The 18832-nt window shown below is 37.7% G+C and overlaps 1 protein-coding gene across 2 annotated transcripts; it reads right to left on the bottom strand.

Annotated features, from left to right (window-relative positions):
• Nucleotides 1-725: 725 nt before the first annotated feature.
• gucy1a1 (guanylate cyclase 1 soluble subunit alpha 1) lies at nucleotides 726-11125 on the bottom strand. Of its 2 annotated transcripts, XM_086295648.1 has the most exons (8): nucleotides 10686-11125; nucleotides 10338-10405; nucleotides 9477-9565; nucleotides 8656-9371; nucleotides 6882-7367; nucleotides 4934-5077; nucleotides 3178-3332; nucleotides 726-2531 (listed from the first exon to the last, which is right to left on the bottom strand). In XM_086295648.1, the coding sequence occupies exons 1-8, from the start codon at nucleotides 10923-10925 to the stop codon at nucleotides 2393-2395; spliced, it is 2037 nt and encodes a 678-aa protein (XP_086151774.1). In that variant the 5' UTR covers nucleotides 10926-11125; the 3' UTR covers nucleotides 726-2392. The 2 variants fall into 2 exon arrangements, with proteins under 2 accessions (XP_086151774.1, XP_086151775.1); XM_086295649.1 differs by lacking the exons at nucleotides 10338-10405; nucleotides 10686-11125 and having other exon boundaries at nucleotides 8656-9399; nucleotides 9477-10302.
• Between the last annotated feature and the right edge of the window lie 7707 nt (nucleotides 11126-18832).

Raw genomic sequence — 18832 nt, 5'->3', positions numbered from 1 at the left:
GCTGTCCAATAACAGATCGGCAATGGCGTTACGTAAGCAGACTTTGACCAATGGCAAAGAAGCTGCTGTTGCCCAAGTGATGCTGGTCAACCTGCACTCTCCGTACATAGTTTCTGCTAAGAGCGTTCAGCTGTAATGCCCTGATAATATATTCTGATAAACATGTTGACAGTTTTTCATTTAAACTTACCTAAAATCATCATTTTGAAAAAGTATGCGGGGTAACAGGCTTTATTATTGATATTAAGGGTAGAAGTACCCAGGTGATACACCTGGAACCACAACTATATATAAATATATTTAAAACAGACCTACTTTTCTTTTTCAAAATAAAGGTCATGCATTTATGTTTCTACTAAACAAAGGCTATAAGTAACGAAATATTAACATAATTAATATTAAGATTAAGAATAGTAAGTGTTGCCTATAGCAAAATACTTCCTAATAACTCTGTATTTTATAAAGGTGTTAGTATTTTAACCTGTCTAGCACACATCAGGGTTGTGTTCATTCTTTCTGCAGCTACACACAGATCCAGATTCATTTCTTTCATGGTCTTATTTTTAAAATGATCCTCACTTTACATGTGCACCTAACATTTTTGTTACTCTCCATACAGCATTTTAATGCTGTAGCTGGTCACATGAAGTTTAAAAATGTTATATGCTATTGGTCTGATAAAGTCATTATATTTCATTAAGGTGTGATTCAGCGATTTATCAACCCAACACTGGAACTAGCAGGACACCAATGGCATTGGTTGGATTTCTTTTTTATTTATCAATGCAGCGCCTACATGCAGTTTGGTCAGTAATAGAACAAAATGTATTCTCTTTCAAGACAGTATGATAATACACTGAAATACTTTAATAGTTATTTATTATAATAATTTCTTTGTTTACACAACAGGGATTAATAGCAACATAAAAAATAAACAAAAATCAGCGGTATAAGTATCAGCTATCAGACAACGTACAAAACATACATATTAGCCAACAATTTCACAATTCCAATATTTAAATGAGCATGAATCTGAATTGTAAGAAATAGTTTTTGTAATCCCAAATTTAGGAAGCTCATATGTGTTTCTGCCTTGGAATTAATTTTTGTGAAGTTATCATATAAATGTACTGGAGTAAAAAGGGAATTATTCTACTCTGAAATTTAAACTAAAAACACTCAAGTAAAATAAAAGTGCCTGAAATGATACAGAAAAGAAGTAATTGAGTAAATGCCTCTAGTTACTTTTCAATGCATGTACTGCATCATATATATGTCAATAACTTAAGATGACAATTATTCATACAATGCAATGTGCTACAGAGTCATTCATTTAAAACTGTTTGTCAATATTTATTGCACTTTGATTACATTACAATAATGGTTAAAGCACATCATTATGAGTGACATTCATTGTACTCTGGCCGTGTCATATTCCCTCTGTAGCAAAGGAGTGCGATGAAACTCATGTAATAAATATAGTATAAATGTGAGGTGTGGAAAAAGACTAAAAGTATGCACAAGTATGTTAAGATACTGAGAGTTAGGAATGCTTTATGTTACACAACACACCTAAAAAACAGTGTATATGTTTTTTGTCTGACTCAGAAAGAAATTATTGGTTGTGTTTTATTAAAAAATAAACATAAATAAATAAAAGCATTTGTTTGTAAACCAACATATGATCCTGCCTGTAGAGCTTGCATAAGGCACCTTGATCTGCTCGGCATTGCTTCATTGGTTCAAAGGTTTAATCCTAAACTCTTAATATAGTTTAATTGTTTGTGTTATATGTTATTAAAGAATGTATTTTTATTTATTTATTTATTTTATTATTTGTATGTAATTCTAGGACACATTGCTTTACCAGGTACCTAGTCTGGGCAGTCAGACATTTACAGGTCATCATATCAAAAATGTATTTTTGTAACATAGCCACATTTTACAAGATTAAAAACTTTAATGACTCTTTTTAAAAATTTGTATGCTTTTTGGTGCATTTACTATACATTTTATACTATTTTTTACAGACAACAGTCTTAGAACAACAGTCCCAAAGTCCTCTCTTGACAGCACTTCTATATCTCTGGCAGGAGCTAGAAATGAAAGCTACTTTTATATCATATCAGTTTGCGCAGATGACTCATTCTGGAAGAAAGATGAAGTAAGTTTCTACAACAACTGTACAAATGGATAATTGTACAGAGACAAGACTCATGTTTGACAGTAAACTGACATCTCTGTAATTAAGCAACTGCAAGAGTTTGACTCGAAGACACTATCATCGACATCAACTCAACCAAAACCAAGATATACAAGGTTGTTGCACTGTGTTCACTAGATAGGTTTATATTACTCCATAGCTAACGTTTTTGGGATCTGTCACATGACTTCATTTCATATTCAGTTTTGAAGTTTTGACAGACGCCTCCAAAAAGTAACAAACTCCAGGGATGTCGTCTGGAAAGTTGGCCGGAAGCTCCTGTCTGCTCCTGGGAACAAACATGAACTCTGGGCGACCCTTCAGCAATCTGGGACAAAGAGCGCACAGATAAAAGATGGATCTCAAAACAACGTGGCGAATTATTTGACACAAGAGGAAACACAGTGCTCATCCAAATGTTAAGTTTCCTGTCAAGAGCACTTTGGGTTTTTTGTTATCTGCAACAACCACTTGTGGAAACAAATTATACTGTGCAGAAAGAGAGGTATGCAATTTTATTTGGGGGGTTCTGCCTGAATAGGTTTACTTTGAACAGTTATTGTTCTGTTCTGAAAGGCTTTTCTTTAGTTCCAGTAATAGCTAGTCTGCTCTGATTGGTCAGTCTGTCTCATAAAAATGAGGCAGTGGTCACCTTTCATAAGTCTATAAGTAGCAGCGTGGCCCCGTAAGAGCTGCCAGCTAGGTAGCAAGTCAGTCTTTTTATTTGTGGGTCTGTCTGTAGGGGGTAATTGTCATTGTGTTACCTGACAATGTAGATAAGTCACAGCAGAACTGTCTGGATGATAAACAGGACACTTCAAGCAGTTAAAGGGTAGCATTTTCAATGGGAGATTATATCTCCTTTTGGGATGGACTAACTTGAACCTGCAAAGCTTTTCAGATTATATGTTTTGAGACAGTGACATGTGACTATGAGCTACTTTTCTTGTTCCCAAGTTGCAGAGTTATATCACCTGTGGGTTGTGGGGCTGATGTTGATTTTTCTAGGTTGGCTGCATGATTCAAACTTGTTGGCCAATGTGACATTGTTCCCAAAAAGGCAGTAGCGAGGCATCTTAACCCCAACTACACCAGCAAGTACTGAACCGGTGTGGAGGCCGATACGCATCTAGGAAGAAAATGAGATGTTTTAGTTCAAGTTTCAGCTTGTCTTGCCTTACACATGCACGCAGTCGTGTGCACGATGACACCCATTCCTGCCTTCATTCTCATGCTGCTATACTCATCACCTATGGTGAAAGTAACATCTGAATACAGTAACAAATGCAGAGACCTGCCAAGAAACCGATGTAATTTTAATTTTGGGAAAAGTGAGATTTACAAATATTGGTGTGTGTATATTTATATATATATATATATATAATTTTTTTATTTATTTTTTAATTTTTTAATTTTTTTTTATATTTTCATATATTAGAAACAAAATCTAATTCCTCAGCATAACATTTTCTCAATATTGTATGGGTATAATTTTGCTACAGAATAACGTTTTGGTGTTTTCAGAGGGATGAAAACCTTCCCAAGTAACCACTGAGGAAACATCCAGAATGGCATTTCTGGCATTCGTGGAAGTTAATGACATGACTTTGCACATATTTGGTTTGGCTGATTCTGACAGCTGTTAGGCCAATTAGGACTTTTTAAGGCAAAAACACCACATAGTTTTATCATCATCAGACATGCATGATTACATATCAGAGTATTTAGTCAAATATCTAAGACAGTTCACTTTTATGAATACAATTCTTTCTGTGTAATAAATTCTGTGCTGTAATGTGCTGCGCAGTTTGTAACATCTTATGAAGAGTACAAATTAAGTAATGTTTAACTTATTTTATTTCTGACATTTAATACATAAATTAATGCAGAATGAATCTTGAATCAATGCCATTCGATCAAGATATGTATCTATTTAGGTTTTTAGTTCAAGGTCAATAGAGCTAATCAGTTAAGGATGAATAATTCACAGTTAATTCTTTCATAATTTAATATGCAACCAAATAGCTGAAATGTGAGGCTATTAAATTAATAATGCATTTACACACTATATAGAAATACATTACTCTGAATACACTTCTCTGTTATAGAAATCAAGCTAGCTTCATACATAAACTTCTTCTGTAGAGTGCGTGAATCAGCATTTCTTAACAGAAGATAAGTTTTGTGTGAACTGCTACTAAGAGCAACCAGCAGTCAAGAGAGACACAGAGACACACAATTAAATCATCCTGAGTCAGATGTTGGTGAAACATTATGATTTGTACTCTGATTAGATAGTGTCACCTAATTATTAAAGATGTTACACTCTGCTTTTGTGATTCACATTCTTGTTTTGATAGGTTAGACTCATGTTGAAAAAACCCCAAAATTGTCTGACTCACTGATACAGTGACAGTAGTGGCTGTCAACGTCATCGTTCGTTAATTGTGCCAAGTTCTCTGCAGATAAGGACAATAACTGGAAAGCCACCAATAATAGTGACAACAGTTTAAAGTGCAGGAAGCCATTAAAGCGTTACTTATTGTGTGAAATCATTATCTGCTTTATATTCAAATTATAATAAACAACATTTTGTAACAACAACAATGTAGTGATAGTTCTCTTTTTCTTGTTCTTAAAACTCTCCAAATAAAAACACTCGGACACTGTTGGAAGTTACATAATCTGACTGAATAAAGAATTGTACAGTAATTAGTGCTTGGCCCTCACCTGTATTGGTTCTCCCGTTGGCGTCATAACTCCATTTGAAAGCTCCATCATCTTTAAAGCCATGAGTGCAATTTGAACAGCATGAGTGTCACTCTCCCTGTGCAAGCCACCAGCTACACAGTATGCATCACCAATGGTCTCCACCTGAATAAAGCGGAAGATTGTTAAAATTATTTCTACAAAGACAAATATAAAACGGCATACATTGTTTCAGGAGCTTTTTATGTCTTCTCCTACTCAATGTCAAGGGCTTTATTGCTGCATTTAAAGTGGCACACCACGTTTAAGCTATGAGCCGCGACATTGGTGCATATTAATATTGTAGCAGTAGCAGTGTGTGTGTGTGTGTGTGTGTGTGCACGCGCGCGTGTGTGCGTGTGTGTTTATCTATGTGTAAGCAGGCACGTTTTGTTAAAGCAATAGTTATGTGATAGCTGTGAATGTGTTTAGGTGTGTAGTTTTAAACTTTAAAGATGTGTGTGGTCTGACGCATGAACAATGGGTTAGACGTAGCAGAAGTAGCCCACCCTTACTTTACTCATCAGTCCTTTATTTTCATTTCCAAAGCATTAGTAAGTCTTCCAATATGAGCTATCTTCATCTGATATATAAATGTGATATTCTTGAAGCTTGGTCAATGATGTTGTGGCTGGTGTGATCACATGAAAATATGGACCCTATGTGTTTTTTTAATCTGAGACTATGATATTTAACTGTTAAGAATACATTTGACATGAAGGGAACGAACCTTAGACAGAGTGATAAATGTAAAGTGGATATTCACCAAACAGTCTGCAACAATTTGCCTCCATCGTGCAGCAGAAGACAAGTAAGTGTAATAAAACTTAAACTGTAATACTGTAGTACTTTATTAAAAAGTCCATCTTTTTTCCCCTTTCTTCTTCTATTCTGTGCAAATCTGAACTGGAGAGCACTCAGCTGCTATGTGGCTGGAACAAAGTAAAACTATTTTTAGGCTCACACATGTGGAGTGGAAACAGGGTCCTCAAGGAACCTCTGACTTCCTAGCGTTTTACGAGATATTTGTCAAACGCGCTCCTCTCTCTGTTATGCTTCCACGACAGTTTGATTACATTATCCAGCCTCCCTGCAGATTAGCAGCCTATGCAAGACACTTGGCTAGCTGGTTGAGTTACAGTCCTTTGTACACAAAATGGTATTACTTTGTTCAAAATGTTGTGAAAGCATTTAATGCATTTGTAACCTCCTATTCATATATATATACACATATATTTATATATAAATGTATGTATATTATACTTGTCCTGGTGGCCCGGGATGTTGCAGAAAGAGCTTCAGCAGGCTCTTCTTCTACCAAATGGGTTACAGGGGCAGTTCTTTGTCCATGAGTTTTGTGTGTATAGTATGTGTATATTATTTTAGTGTATAATTATATCTAAGTTATTCAAGCTGCAGGCACGGCTGTGTGGTCATGCGGGACACACAGGTAATGTCCACCTTAATTTACGTGGGAGTTAAGAAAAGGATTTTAATGATTTACAAAAGACAGAAACGGAGTACTTACAACTGACTTGCACACTTACATTCCTAGCAAGATCGAGTGTACTTACATAAAAATTAATGAACCAACAAATGTATTAATAAAATAACGATTGTTGTTGTGGCTATTCATAAAGAAAGAAGTCACCTATCTATAAGTCTGAAATTTTTGCCAGCAAAATGACTTTCTAATAAACTGCAAAAATCCTAGGATGTTCAATCTTGATGTTGAGTCTTGCTTAATGTTGTACCATGTCACTTACTGTTCCATAACAAATTTGAAAGCTTGACAATGATCCAGCATTGTTAACACCTGAGTGGTTTCCCAACATTTGTGCAGTGTAGACATGAAAGCATGTGTGAATGTTCACTGTAAAAAATAAAAAAAATAAAAAAAAGCTCAGCTCAGCAATATATATTAACCTACCTTATACACATCAAGCTCTCCACATTGGTGGTCAAACCTGGTGTATAGCTCATTGAGCATGGTGATCACTTGCATGGGCGTACAGATTGAGCAAACAGCCGTGAAGCCCACAATATCAGAGAAGAGCATCGTAACATGGTCAAACTTCTTGGCTTGGACGGTTTCACCCTGCCACAGCTGCTGTGCCACAGTGCCGGGAAAGATCGAGAAGAGGAGATCCACTGTTTTCTTCTTTTCCTCCTCCAGAGCTTGATGTGCATGCTCCAAGGCTGCCTTGGCCTTCCCCAACCGCTTCTTCAAACCATCCTGTGCTTTGGCCTGCTCGCCAACCAGGACTACATCACGGAGAGCGTTATGAATAGGGATGTCTGACAGATAGAGGCCGCGACCTGTCAGCTCCTCCAGCTTGTCCACGCATGGCGATCCCAAGAACAAGATGGCGTTTGACTCTGAAACGTAAATCATCTGACCTTTAAGGTCCATGTGCTAAAAGGAAAAGGAAAATGATGAGAAACATTTAGAAATTTTTAACAAAATTGTTATTAAAAGCTATGAGATCCTTACAGCTCAAATATTCTGTGCATTTGTACTGTAGGATGCCTTTTTTTCTTTTTAAAAAAAAGTACATATATATATATATATATATATATATATATATATATATATATATATATATATATATATATATGCTGTGGGGGGTGTTTTTATCCATGGAAGCAGTTTTTTCAAATGTATACACAATTAATTCCCTCAAGAGATGTAAATATTCCAGTAAAATAAAATGACAGCTGCATACAGCTGCAATCAGCCACAGTTTTAAACAAAGCTGAAAGATTTATTTATGTAGGGAATGTAAGCCGGTCAATTGGTCAATCTGTCTCACAGTCAAGACTTCAAGAGATAAAAATGTGGGTTGTTTAAATAAAAACCGTTGCAAGCCTTTGGTTTGTGTGTTTTTGTTTGTTTGCCTTTGAAGAGATCTGACATCGTCTTCTCAACAATTTTCCGATTTCATTCATTTTGTCTGAAAATAGCTAAAATTTTTGACAGCTTATTCTTTATTTTTCATAGACAGACAGCTTTCGCAACAATGACACTGAATGCTTTTGATTTCTCATGTTTATATTCTCTCTACTATAAATTATTAAATATTTTTTAGAATAAATGAACATGAAAATTTGATTTGTGGAGCCATAGGAGTGGGCCGTTTTTCCTTTTTTTAACGTATCAGATAATTCAAGTTATGTTAATGTGCTATCTCTGCTGACTGGAATATAAGTATCAAATTGCTGACCCAAGATGCAAGAGACTGTGAAACTTGCTGGCTCGCCCATTTGCTGATTTCTACCTGTTTTAATTGGACCCTGTTCACTAGCTGTAAATCTACCACTGGAGGACAAGTGCCACATGGTATTAAGTGGAAGCATCTTTGAATAAGTTTCATTATAGCATGCAACATTTACTCGCCAGTACCTCTCATTGCAACTGATGGCTGTGCACCCTTACAAAAATAGCATGAGCATGGCTGTGGCTTTGATGGATAAAATGGTTTGACATTTCCTTCTGATCTCCACTGGGGGTATAATGTTGATCTCTACCTCAGGCCGAGTGCACCCAAGTACACCACTAATAAGCTACGATGCTTATAAGCAGCCCATTTTCCCCCTCTTCTACCCAAGTTCCTTAAACATGTAGGTGATGATGGGAAAATGTTTTCAGCCTCTCTAGTCTCTCTAGTCACTTTTCAAGGAATTTCACAGATGTATCAACATACCTTTCCTGTGTTATCTGTGGTGGCAACTCCATGCTTTATCCGAATGATAAACTGTGCATTTAGCATAGTGAGGATACCCTGAAAGGTACATTTGATCTGGGGGGACACAATAGAGAAGTGGTCTTGGAAGGTACTAAACCGTCTGAGTCCATCCTTCCTGATCAGTCTTTTCCTGAGCCCGTGTCCTACTTGCACCAGAACCAGATCCTGGTCAAGTATCAGATGGAAAGGGAAGATAGTGGAAAAGAGAGAGGTAGGAAGGGTCCCAGCTGAGGTAGCCCGCAACGGACTGGGGCTCAGATTTTTTGTATCTTTAACTACAACTGTGTACAGGAGGCTGGGCTGTGGACTGGATTGCAAGATGGTGTCTCTGCCATGTTGGAGGTCCATCACCACATCCACAGTGGTGTTGTACAACAGGCGGGCAGCAGCTTTGATGACTCCTGGGAAAAAGAGCTCAGTGGTGGTGCAAGGGTTGAAGAAATAGACAGTAAGCAGGCCCGGATCTTTGTCTAAGCAGAGTACCGAAGGTTCGTTTACACAATCTCGTCTATCCGGGTTGGGCAGCATGCTGCTCTGTTTCAACAAGACATTGAAGCTGTTGAGGAAGTCGTGGAGCGCTCCCCCCACCACCGTCAAAATGTGGCTGTCCTCTTCGTAACACATATTAAAAATCTCCTCACCAAGAGCAATTTTCAAAGCTTCTATCGGGATTCCTGTTAGATACATGAAGAGGATAGGGATCTAATTCACAATCAGTGCTTAAAACCCCCCTAAAACATTAGCATGTTTTGGCCAATAAGATTCCGATTTGTCTTTACCTGTTTTGACAGAATGAATGTTCATCATCTCTAATAAATGCTCTGGTTCACTGCTACAGCTCTGGTGATGTGAACAGGAAATTGCTAGACTGGAAAGTCAACAAATATCAAAGTCAGACACACATTAAAAACACACTTTCAGTAGACAGTCACTGAGATACAGCAGACATTGGCTGGAATTGTCCACAAGATCATTTTAACCATTGATTTTCCTTTTCATCTGTCTGTAACATCCCAGACAAAATGGAAAATGTCTGCTATAACTTCCTAGGTGGCATTTTTCTATGTGCTTTTTTGTCTGAACAAACAGCCAAAGATTTTTTTTCCATATTTATATTTCTATATCCACATATATGACATGTGACCACAAAGACTGCAAAACCTTGCATTTGAGAGGCTGCGGCAAGGTAACAATCGGTACACATGCATCAAAAATGAGGGAAAACATCACCAAAAATAGTTCCAAATTAATTTTCAGCTAATTGGTTAATACACTAATCGTTTTAGCTCCTCATCAGACCATGACCCTACTGTGAAAACTACGCATTAATGTCACTGCGCATGTGATATTTTCCATAGCAGTCTAATGTGCCCTTCATTTGGGAGGGTTTTCTCTTTTTCTCCAGGTATCCATAGCAGCCGGAGTCTGTGTCACAACTCCTTGTATCAGTCTAGTAGTGAGAGTGCCAGAAGATATTTTGTAACAAATCACACATCTCACCCTCACTATTTTTATCATGAGGAATACACGCTGTGGTGAAAGTTGTGGGCTAGACCTATAATTCACAGACTGCAGCTGATAGGATGAGCAGTGTTTTTATTGATGTGTTGGTGGCAGCTGAAATTAAAAACACCAGTTACCTTTCAGAGTCCCTGCTGTGATCTGATAGTGTCATCATTCGTTGGAGGGCAGTGTGCAGCCTTTGAAACTGTATCACAGAGTGCCCAAAGCAAGTTAAAGGTCAGCGTCTGGGAATACTTAAACGTCAATTACAGAGGCTCTAATATTTATAGCATAAGATTTATCTGTTTCATTGTCTCAAGCGGACACAGGGGCATGGTGTCTGTGCTTTAAGGCAAAAATAAATAAATAAATAAATAAATAAAAATAGATGCGATAAATGCAGTAATAGTTGTGTTTTTTCACAGGTCTAAGTAAAACACTGCAGAAGATACATGAGGTGAATAAGAAATGCATTTATAACTCACCTCGGGACATGCCAGTTTTCGGATGCTATCCCCAAGTGTATGCAGGTTAACTTTGGCTCTGCTTGTCTTCTTTCGAGGTACACCCTCACCTGTTTTCCCGTGCACGTCCTTGGAAACAGGCAATAAATCCGCCGTCTCAGTTGAGCGCTCCTCAAAGTCTCCGAGCTCATTATTTTTGGCGCTGGCAGAGAACGGACACTCTCCGGATATCTTCAGCTCTTTCAGCTTGGCGCAGAACATCTTCCCGGCTGTAACCTCCTGGCGCTTCTCTCTTATCTAATTTCGGAGGGAGACAGTTGTGGACGAGCAGTTGTGGTCTCTGGGGGAAATTCCATCATCTGATGTGCTCATCGGGATACCTTCCTCCTCTCAACCCGACGATTCACATGATCAGCACCAAAGCCAGAGACCACATACAATATTTATTGAAAACAGCATGGGCAAATGATGGCAGGGAACTATCATTACCAAAAGCCAATGAGGAACTAGAGGGGGGCAAGAGCACTAAGCCAATCCATGCGCAAGTGGGGATGGTGTAGCCAAGCAACCTATCAGCAATGAGAAATTATTTCCAGACGACTCGTCGCATGCAAAAAATTTTTTTTCACTTTAGCCCGACAGGGAACCATCAAATAAAACTAGTAACGTATAAGGTTAACCACACTTCTGTTATATCCCCGCTCTGCGCTGAAAGGTGTTCATTTTACATTTATTATCTTATTTGGCATTACAAATCTCGCATGGCTTACTCTAATAATGTATTTGTCACTCATGTTATCTGCACATGTTTAATTCATTCCAGAATCTCACCAGTATTTCCTGTACGAACGATCAGCTGTACTGTAATTATGAGAAAGATCAGGCCAATGCAGCCAATTGTCCTGTCTTTTCAAACCAACGACTTAAGCCTTCCTAAGCGTTTTGTAATTTACAGCTGTTGGACAAATTAATTGTTTGAATAACTTTCTATCCAACATAAAATTATAAATAAATAAGTCATGATCAGGATCAGCGCATTAAAGCTTTCCTCACCGAGAACACTTTCCAAAGCTTTCTTGTCAGATACATGAAGGGAATTGAAGTTTGATTCACGAACAGTGCTTTAAAAACATTTCTACATTTTGGGCAGTAAATTTCCGATTGATCTGTTTTGACAGAGTGAATGTCACTACTGCAACTCTTACAGGGTCTTAAGTCTTAAACAATTTGTGGTGCCGCAACTTGCAATCGTTACACAAACTATTGAACCAAAAGTTCATTTAAGCGGAAGACTGTATGAAAAGCAGTATTTCTACATGCTTTATGAGCAGCACAATGATTTAAAGATGGTCCCCAACTTGTTTAACTCACACCCATGCCTATACACGTTTTATAAAGCTGTACAGATAACTTAACTGATGCCATTGCATCCAGTTTGGCTGAAAGGGACTAATGTTAAAAACAAGTGAGTCCTCCTCATCTCTGCTCGAGGCTACATCAACCACAGATAACTCAAGGGTTTCATGAAGCAGCTGTCTAACAGTGGCACATTTACAAAAACACAAATGTGCTTCAGTCTTGTAAATATATGAAGTCTGAGCAACATGAGATCACATTTCCACAGAAGATGTTACCCTGTGTGAGTTGAATTAGGTCTGTTCTACTGAAGGTCGGGGAAAGGCGCAGAAAGGATTGGACATGTTAGATGATCATTTATAAAAAAAATTGTGGAAAAAAATAGATTTTGTTGGCTATGACAAGGCTAAACTCGTGCTTGTTGGCCATGTTTGGTCTGAAAAGCAAGCAATTTCACTACAACACCATAAATCAATTTCGAGAGTTTAAATAATGAATAGTATTGTCACATGGGACTTTTCTTGTTTCTCACAGGGACTCTCTCTTATATAACCCTGAGCTTCTTTTAAGGTCAAGACCAAAGATGTTGCTACCATATAAAACAAAAGGTTTATAGGTTAGAGATTAAAGGAGGAACCCTTTCATCAGGCCCCAGGGTGGGCGCCCCACTAGAGTAATTAATTTAACAGTTCAACCTAAGGGGGGGGGGGGGGGGGGGGGGGGGATTTAAAAAAAAAAAGCTACTCATTTAAAATGTGCAAGTTATGTTACATGTGACAGTTTCATGGTACTTTAACTGAAATGACAAGAGCATGGATGCTCTGAAGGAAGGCTAAAGTTAGTGATACAGGCAGATAGTGGCTTATTAGCTACATCTGGCCATGCAGTAAAATAAATAAATAAAATAAATAAAAATAAAAATAAATTCAGTGAAAGTCAATGAATTTTAAGATGATTTTAACTAACCTGAAAGCAGCTTCAGTGCAAATCAGTGCCATTAATACCACTGGACAATCACTTTTACTGATGTTTTAGGCTTTACTGCCACTGAAGTTGACAGATTTGAGTATGTTCCTCTTTATCTATTGCATATTTGGTATACTTAATGCACTTTGTGGATTTTTGCTATGTGTATAGGTGTCTCTTAATCTCAAGAATCGCAGTATCATGCTTGTGTAAAGGTTAAATAATATTAATACCAAATAAAGTCAATCTGTTTAACGTTGTAGCATCTACTACCAGTCAATACAGAAAGGTGCTAATGAATAGAAATATCATTATTTGCCTTTTTAAAATAAATCAATTGACTTTAGTTATTTTACACAAACAAAATCACAATATGAAATGCAGAAAAATAGAATAAATATTTATTAACCCTCTGATGCATAGTGGTCACTGGAGTGGACAGCTACTAAAACGTACATATCTCTTTAATGCATTGGTTTCTATGGTGGAACTGCATATTAGCCTCTAGAGTGCTCTCCTCTGCCATGCTCCATTGAGGTCAATTCAGTGTTCAGTTAGTGCAACTGCAAGTAAATTTCCTCTGAATCAAAGATGGCAGACAAACTGTCACCCCTGCCGACCACTGCTGGCATATCCTGTCAATCCTTCTATGCTAAAAGAGCCCAACAGGTAAAAAAAATATGATGATATGCAGTAACATCTAGGGAAGGATATTATCTGTTTGGAATAAGAAATTGTTATGTCTAATATGTAGAAAACTACAATTAACCATGTGTCCACTGTAGTGGACATCATGCATTACCCACTATATTTTTTTAACATAAGTCATAAATTGTCTCACTGTTTTTTGGGACTGTTTTGGTTATAATTAAGCATATAATTGTTACATTTATAAGCTACTCATTTAAAATATATATTTCTGTGCAGATCAGCTGTAGTTTGAGTTACTATAATAATTATTTTATCATATTTTGTAGACTTGAAATGCAGCAAAGAATAAGGCAGCGTACAGAATAGTCCAGGAAATTCCATCCAGCTCCAGTGATGATGATTTCATTGATGAGTGCAGTGATGAGGAGTTCAGTGATAAGTCCAGTGATGATGAGAGTGGCTGCCAGAGCAGAACAGAGACATAGGAACTACGGATGATGAAGACACAGACAGTCAGGATGCAGAAAGTGAGAACGATGAGGGGCAGGATGAAGAGGAAGGTCAGTATGATCAGGGAGCTGTGGGAGATGGGTACATGGCACCTGACCATACTCAAGCCCGCAAAAATATTTGGAAAGTCCAAGACAATGACTTGGTTGGAGACTTGCCTCCTTTTCTAAGAGAGTGGAAATTGAATGTGGAGGGGAAGGATCCCATAGATTTCTTCAGACATCTGTTTCCAGCAGATCTAATTGATAATATAACATACAACACCAACTTGTATGGGAAAGAACTGTCAGTAACAAGAGAAGAGATTCTCCCTCCAGCAATGCAAAAGAGGAAGACCCAGTGGGACCCCACAACCCATGAAGTGGAGAGCAGTCACCAAAGTAGCCTGTGAGGTCAGGTTTGCCACAGGATATAAACTGGCCCCAACTGACCGAGGTGAAAAATGCAAACAGGTGCCATGATGTTGTGTGCACACGGAAGACCAAATACATCTGCATGCAATGCTGTGTGCCATTGTGCCCTGGATGCGTTGCAAACTTTCGCACAGCCTAGGTGTGATGAACATAGAACTGTTTGGAGATGCAGAGACTAAGATGTCAGTTTGTGTTTTCTTCCAGCATGCTACTAAGGGCTTGGTAATACTGTCCTGCATCGTTATAGAACTGTGTAGACTCAAAAATGTTTCTCTTGTTGGAGATAGTTTGCCATATTCAGGTGTAGGATTCATAGCTAGGACTGTTGATTGGTTTTGTTATTTACGTCTAAACATTGGGGCCTTATGAGTTGAAAGTTCCAAAAAAATTGCTGAGATGTTTTTCAAAGGATACAAGCAAACAAGTGTTTGTATATTTACAATAGAACACAAGGTAATTAATTTTTACAGTAAATTCACAGTATTTCATGCTAAGTGCTCAGGCGCATGTAGTCCACTGGAGTGGACAAGTTTATAACTTTATAAAAAAACATATTTTTGAAAAAAAAAGAGTTAAACATTTTTTTTCATGTCCTGAGAAGAATAAAAGCACTTAAGAAAAAAATCTTGACCAAGGCTTTCATAATTCATGCATCAGAGGGTTAAAAAAAATAATTAAAATATATTAAATCAATACTCCGAAGTTAATTAAAGTTATGTTCTTCATATAAAAGAAAATGGAAAGTGGAATAATCCAGGTTTCAGTCTGTAATCATGATTAGTCATGGGGAGGAGCCATCGAGTTTGACGGCCACAGGTGGGAATGATTTCTTTTACTGAACGTGCTCCTGTAGTCGTAAAAAAAAATCACCCAATCTTGGTCATGAATACAACAAAACCTGTCATTTAACACAGACCCAAACATTGATCGTGAATTTATTCACGAATGAGATAAAACATTTTGAAACCACACAGTCCTAACTGTGCAGACTATCTTTAAAACTACTGTAGGCGTTGGTCTCTTGGTGCTGTAATGTACACTTCTTAAGAATGATGGCTTTCTGACCCTTTCGACCCCTATAGATATGATTTAAGAAAGAGAACCAAATCTTTTAATTACATTTGGAGTTTCTAAAGACTTTCAATGACTTTTAACTTAAAATTATTGCACCCAGTTGTGGGGTTCTGATGAATAAGCCTCCTGAGCCACAAGACTCAGGATGTGGCTCATTTCCTAATTTTGTTTTGGTTTGTTTTATCCCAAGCTCCTCCATCTTCATGATGAAGATATTTTGGGAAAGACAATTAACTTTTTGTTAAAGTTGCTGTTGTTAAAGCTTGTTGTGTAAAACTGCTTTGAGGTGAGTAAAACCACTCCATTCAAAGGCCGGCTCACAAAAGTTAGCTAACATTTCAAACACTCCCCCCCCCCCCCCCCCCCCCCCCCCCCCCTACAAGCAAATTTACTTAAAAGCAGCTCTAATGGAGACCAATTGAATAATATTTTTAACATGTAGCAGCGTTTGTGTGATTTTTTTTTCAGACATTTTTAGCTTGAAACAAGATCATGCTTTACAACAAGTCCAGAGCAACGACTTCTAATTCACTTTAAGTTAATAATATAGCCTCTATCACAGCTATCCAGCCAGTGACTTGCTCGTTTGCATTTGCCTCTCGGAGCACTGATATGGGGTTGGAGGGCAACATCTTGAAGCAGATCTTTTTCCCCAGGTCTTAGTGACCCATCTGCTACTTCAGAGGTAACAGCTGCTGCTGCCTCTCACCAGGACCCAGTGGAGAGAGCACCAGCTGCGCTGGCATGAACAAACATCTTTGTCATGACTGGCTGAAAAGTTTCAGTGTTAATCTCGGCTTTGTTTTACTCTGTGTCTTATCAGTGTGTTCTTTCAGAGGAGCCATGTTTGCACTGAGGGAGTAACCACCAGGTTTCAACACATCTTTCAGATAAAATGAGAAGTGCTGACTGACACAGCAGGCAGGTCTGTTTCTCGCTCTGTTTGTTCTCAAGTAACACCTTGGCGACAGGGGAAAGTGGAAAATGGTTCTCCGTCTAAGTGCAGTTGTTATGATTAAGGATCCAAATTCAGAGAAAGAAGAGGTGCTAATAAGAGATGACATGATATCTTCAACATCTCATTCATCCTCTCAATGATCACAGGACTGAACCGAGATTGATCTCACAGCTACTTCTGGTTGTCTGTGCTAGAAATTTGAGGAAGGTGGAGAGAGAGCTCATGCAGAGCTCTATGATGTCATTAGGATATCAGTTAATAGAATAAAATAAAATACCTAGAAGAGGTTGGAAAAAGAGGGAAGAAAGTCCAGCTCCTCCATTCTGTGGAATCTGGTTTCCGTGCATGAAATCCTCCAATATTTCCATCTATGGCTACACCGTTAAAGCCTGAAGTCATAGAAGTGGAAATAAGAAACATTTTATCAGCAAACTGTAATAGCAGTAAATGTGAAAGCCATTAGGCAGCATAATTACATTTCAGCCTTACTGCATATTGAAGCCCAGCTGATTATTGGTAAGCCAGTATTTACACCAGATATTAGCTATTTGCTCATGTATCAGTATAATTTATAACAGGGAATAAATGAAAAATTCTAAAGAGTAAAGAAGAGATGGGAGAAACACCCTTCAACCATATTATAAGAGTTGATGCTACACAGTTTGTCCACAAGAGGGCACTCTGCAGCATCCTTTTTGGGAACAGCCATGTTTGGAGACATAAACATAACATCCAGCTGATCCAAGTACATTCAGGCAAAGCATAAATATAGAGAAATCTGTAAAGGGAAATCCATTTATGTGACTGAATGAATAAGCTAATATACTGGAATATTCTACTGATAAATTGTGTTTTATTTTATTATTGGCCTCATTATGTTGACAAGTTAAACAAATATCATAATTTCTGGGACACAGCATGAAGTGGAAATCCATAAATATAATATTTGTGATTAAATTATTTATATATATGTACTTTTTTTTTAATGCAGCATAAGGAACAGAAAAGTATGCTTTCCTTTTCCTCGTCTGTTGCCTGCCTCTATTCGTCCCTCAGATGGTGCCCTGTGGTGAGCCTCTTAGTGTTGAGGAATGACTAGGACCAGTGTGCAGACCTCATGCCTCAATAGGAGACCAATCAAGTGAAGCTAAGCTCATTTGATATCCTGCAGCAAAAGGAGGTTTTCATGCAATGCTCTCTTCTACTTGTTGTTTTTAATTACCCCTGGCATTCCCTAACATTTGTAGGAAAGCCAATAAGATATAATATTCTTTATAACTGTTTGGACTTTAGTTCCATGCAGGTGACAAATGTTTGAGAGCAGAGTGAAACTGCAATGCTCAAATTATTTCTGACATTATCTGATGGCATTTGGGAAAGAAACTCAAATAGTGGCTTTAATGGCTGGATAATCTAAAGGCAGGCAGGAAAATGTAATTATAGTTACATAAAGTATTTACTGTATACTGCTTACATTGCCTGATATAGACAAATTAGAAGATTTTCATGAACTAGATTAATCTTTCAGCTCTGAGAGAGCACACAGATGCCAAAAGCTACTTCTTTCATCTGTGAGACCTCTGAGCATAACATGATCCAGATGTTTCTCTTCTTGACATTACTTGAAAAAAAGTATCTTGTGAGGCTTTAAGATTACTTAAAGGATTTTTTTTAAAGTGGGCCTTAAAATAACTACCAAGTTCTCATAGAAGCACTGAAACATGAGATTCTTGCGGTAATCATTCCTCTTGTTCAAAGTGGTCATTAAAACCTCCCTAATCTACGTTCAGTGGCTATTTGGTACAAGTGATTCCAACATTAATCTGAAGCTAGTGGATGTTTTACAATTGTTTTGTTTTGTTTTTTTATCATATAACATCAATTTTCCACTCTGTCGTTGCTCACATAGGTGTGCAAGACAGATTTGCGCTTCTATTTTGTAAAAATGTAGCTTTGAACCTTCATGGCTTGTCTACAATCACCAGCCACTCGGCAAAAGGAGCAAGAAAATAATCACACTGCTGATACTGAAATGCTTTTATATAACTCTCATTAGAAAGCCAAAATGGGCTACCCTGAAAATAGTTATATGTTTCATCACAGCTGCACAAAAATTCTTTATATATATTGAAGTTGGGGTTTTTTGTTTTGTTTTTTACATCCCAGCACATCTGCCACTTTTCACATAAATAAAAGGCTCCAAAGATAAACTCTGCCTATGGACATATGATGAATGTGCA

This window comes from Aulonocara sp. 'chitande type north' Nkhata Bay, linkage group LG6, assembly GCF_057382095.1.
Source record: "Aulonocara sp. 'chitande type north' Nkhata Bay isolate Kocher_YH1m ecotype deep benthic linkage group LG6, A_spYH_male_GT1.1, whole genome shotgun sequence".
Classification (NCBI taxonomy): Eukaryota; Metazoa; Chordata; class Actinopteri; order Cichliformes; family Cichlidae; genus Aulonocara; species Aulonocara sp. 'chitande type north' Nkhata Bay.
This window is presented reverse-complemented; position numbering and strand designations above follow the sequence as displayed.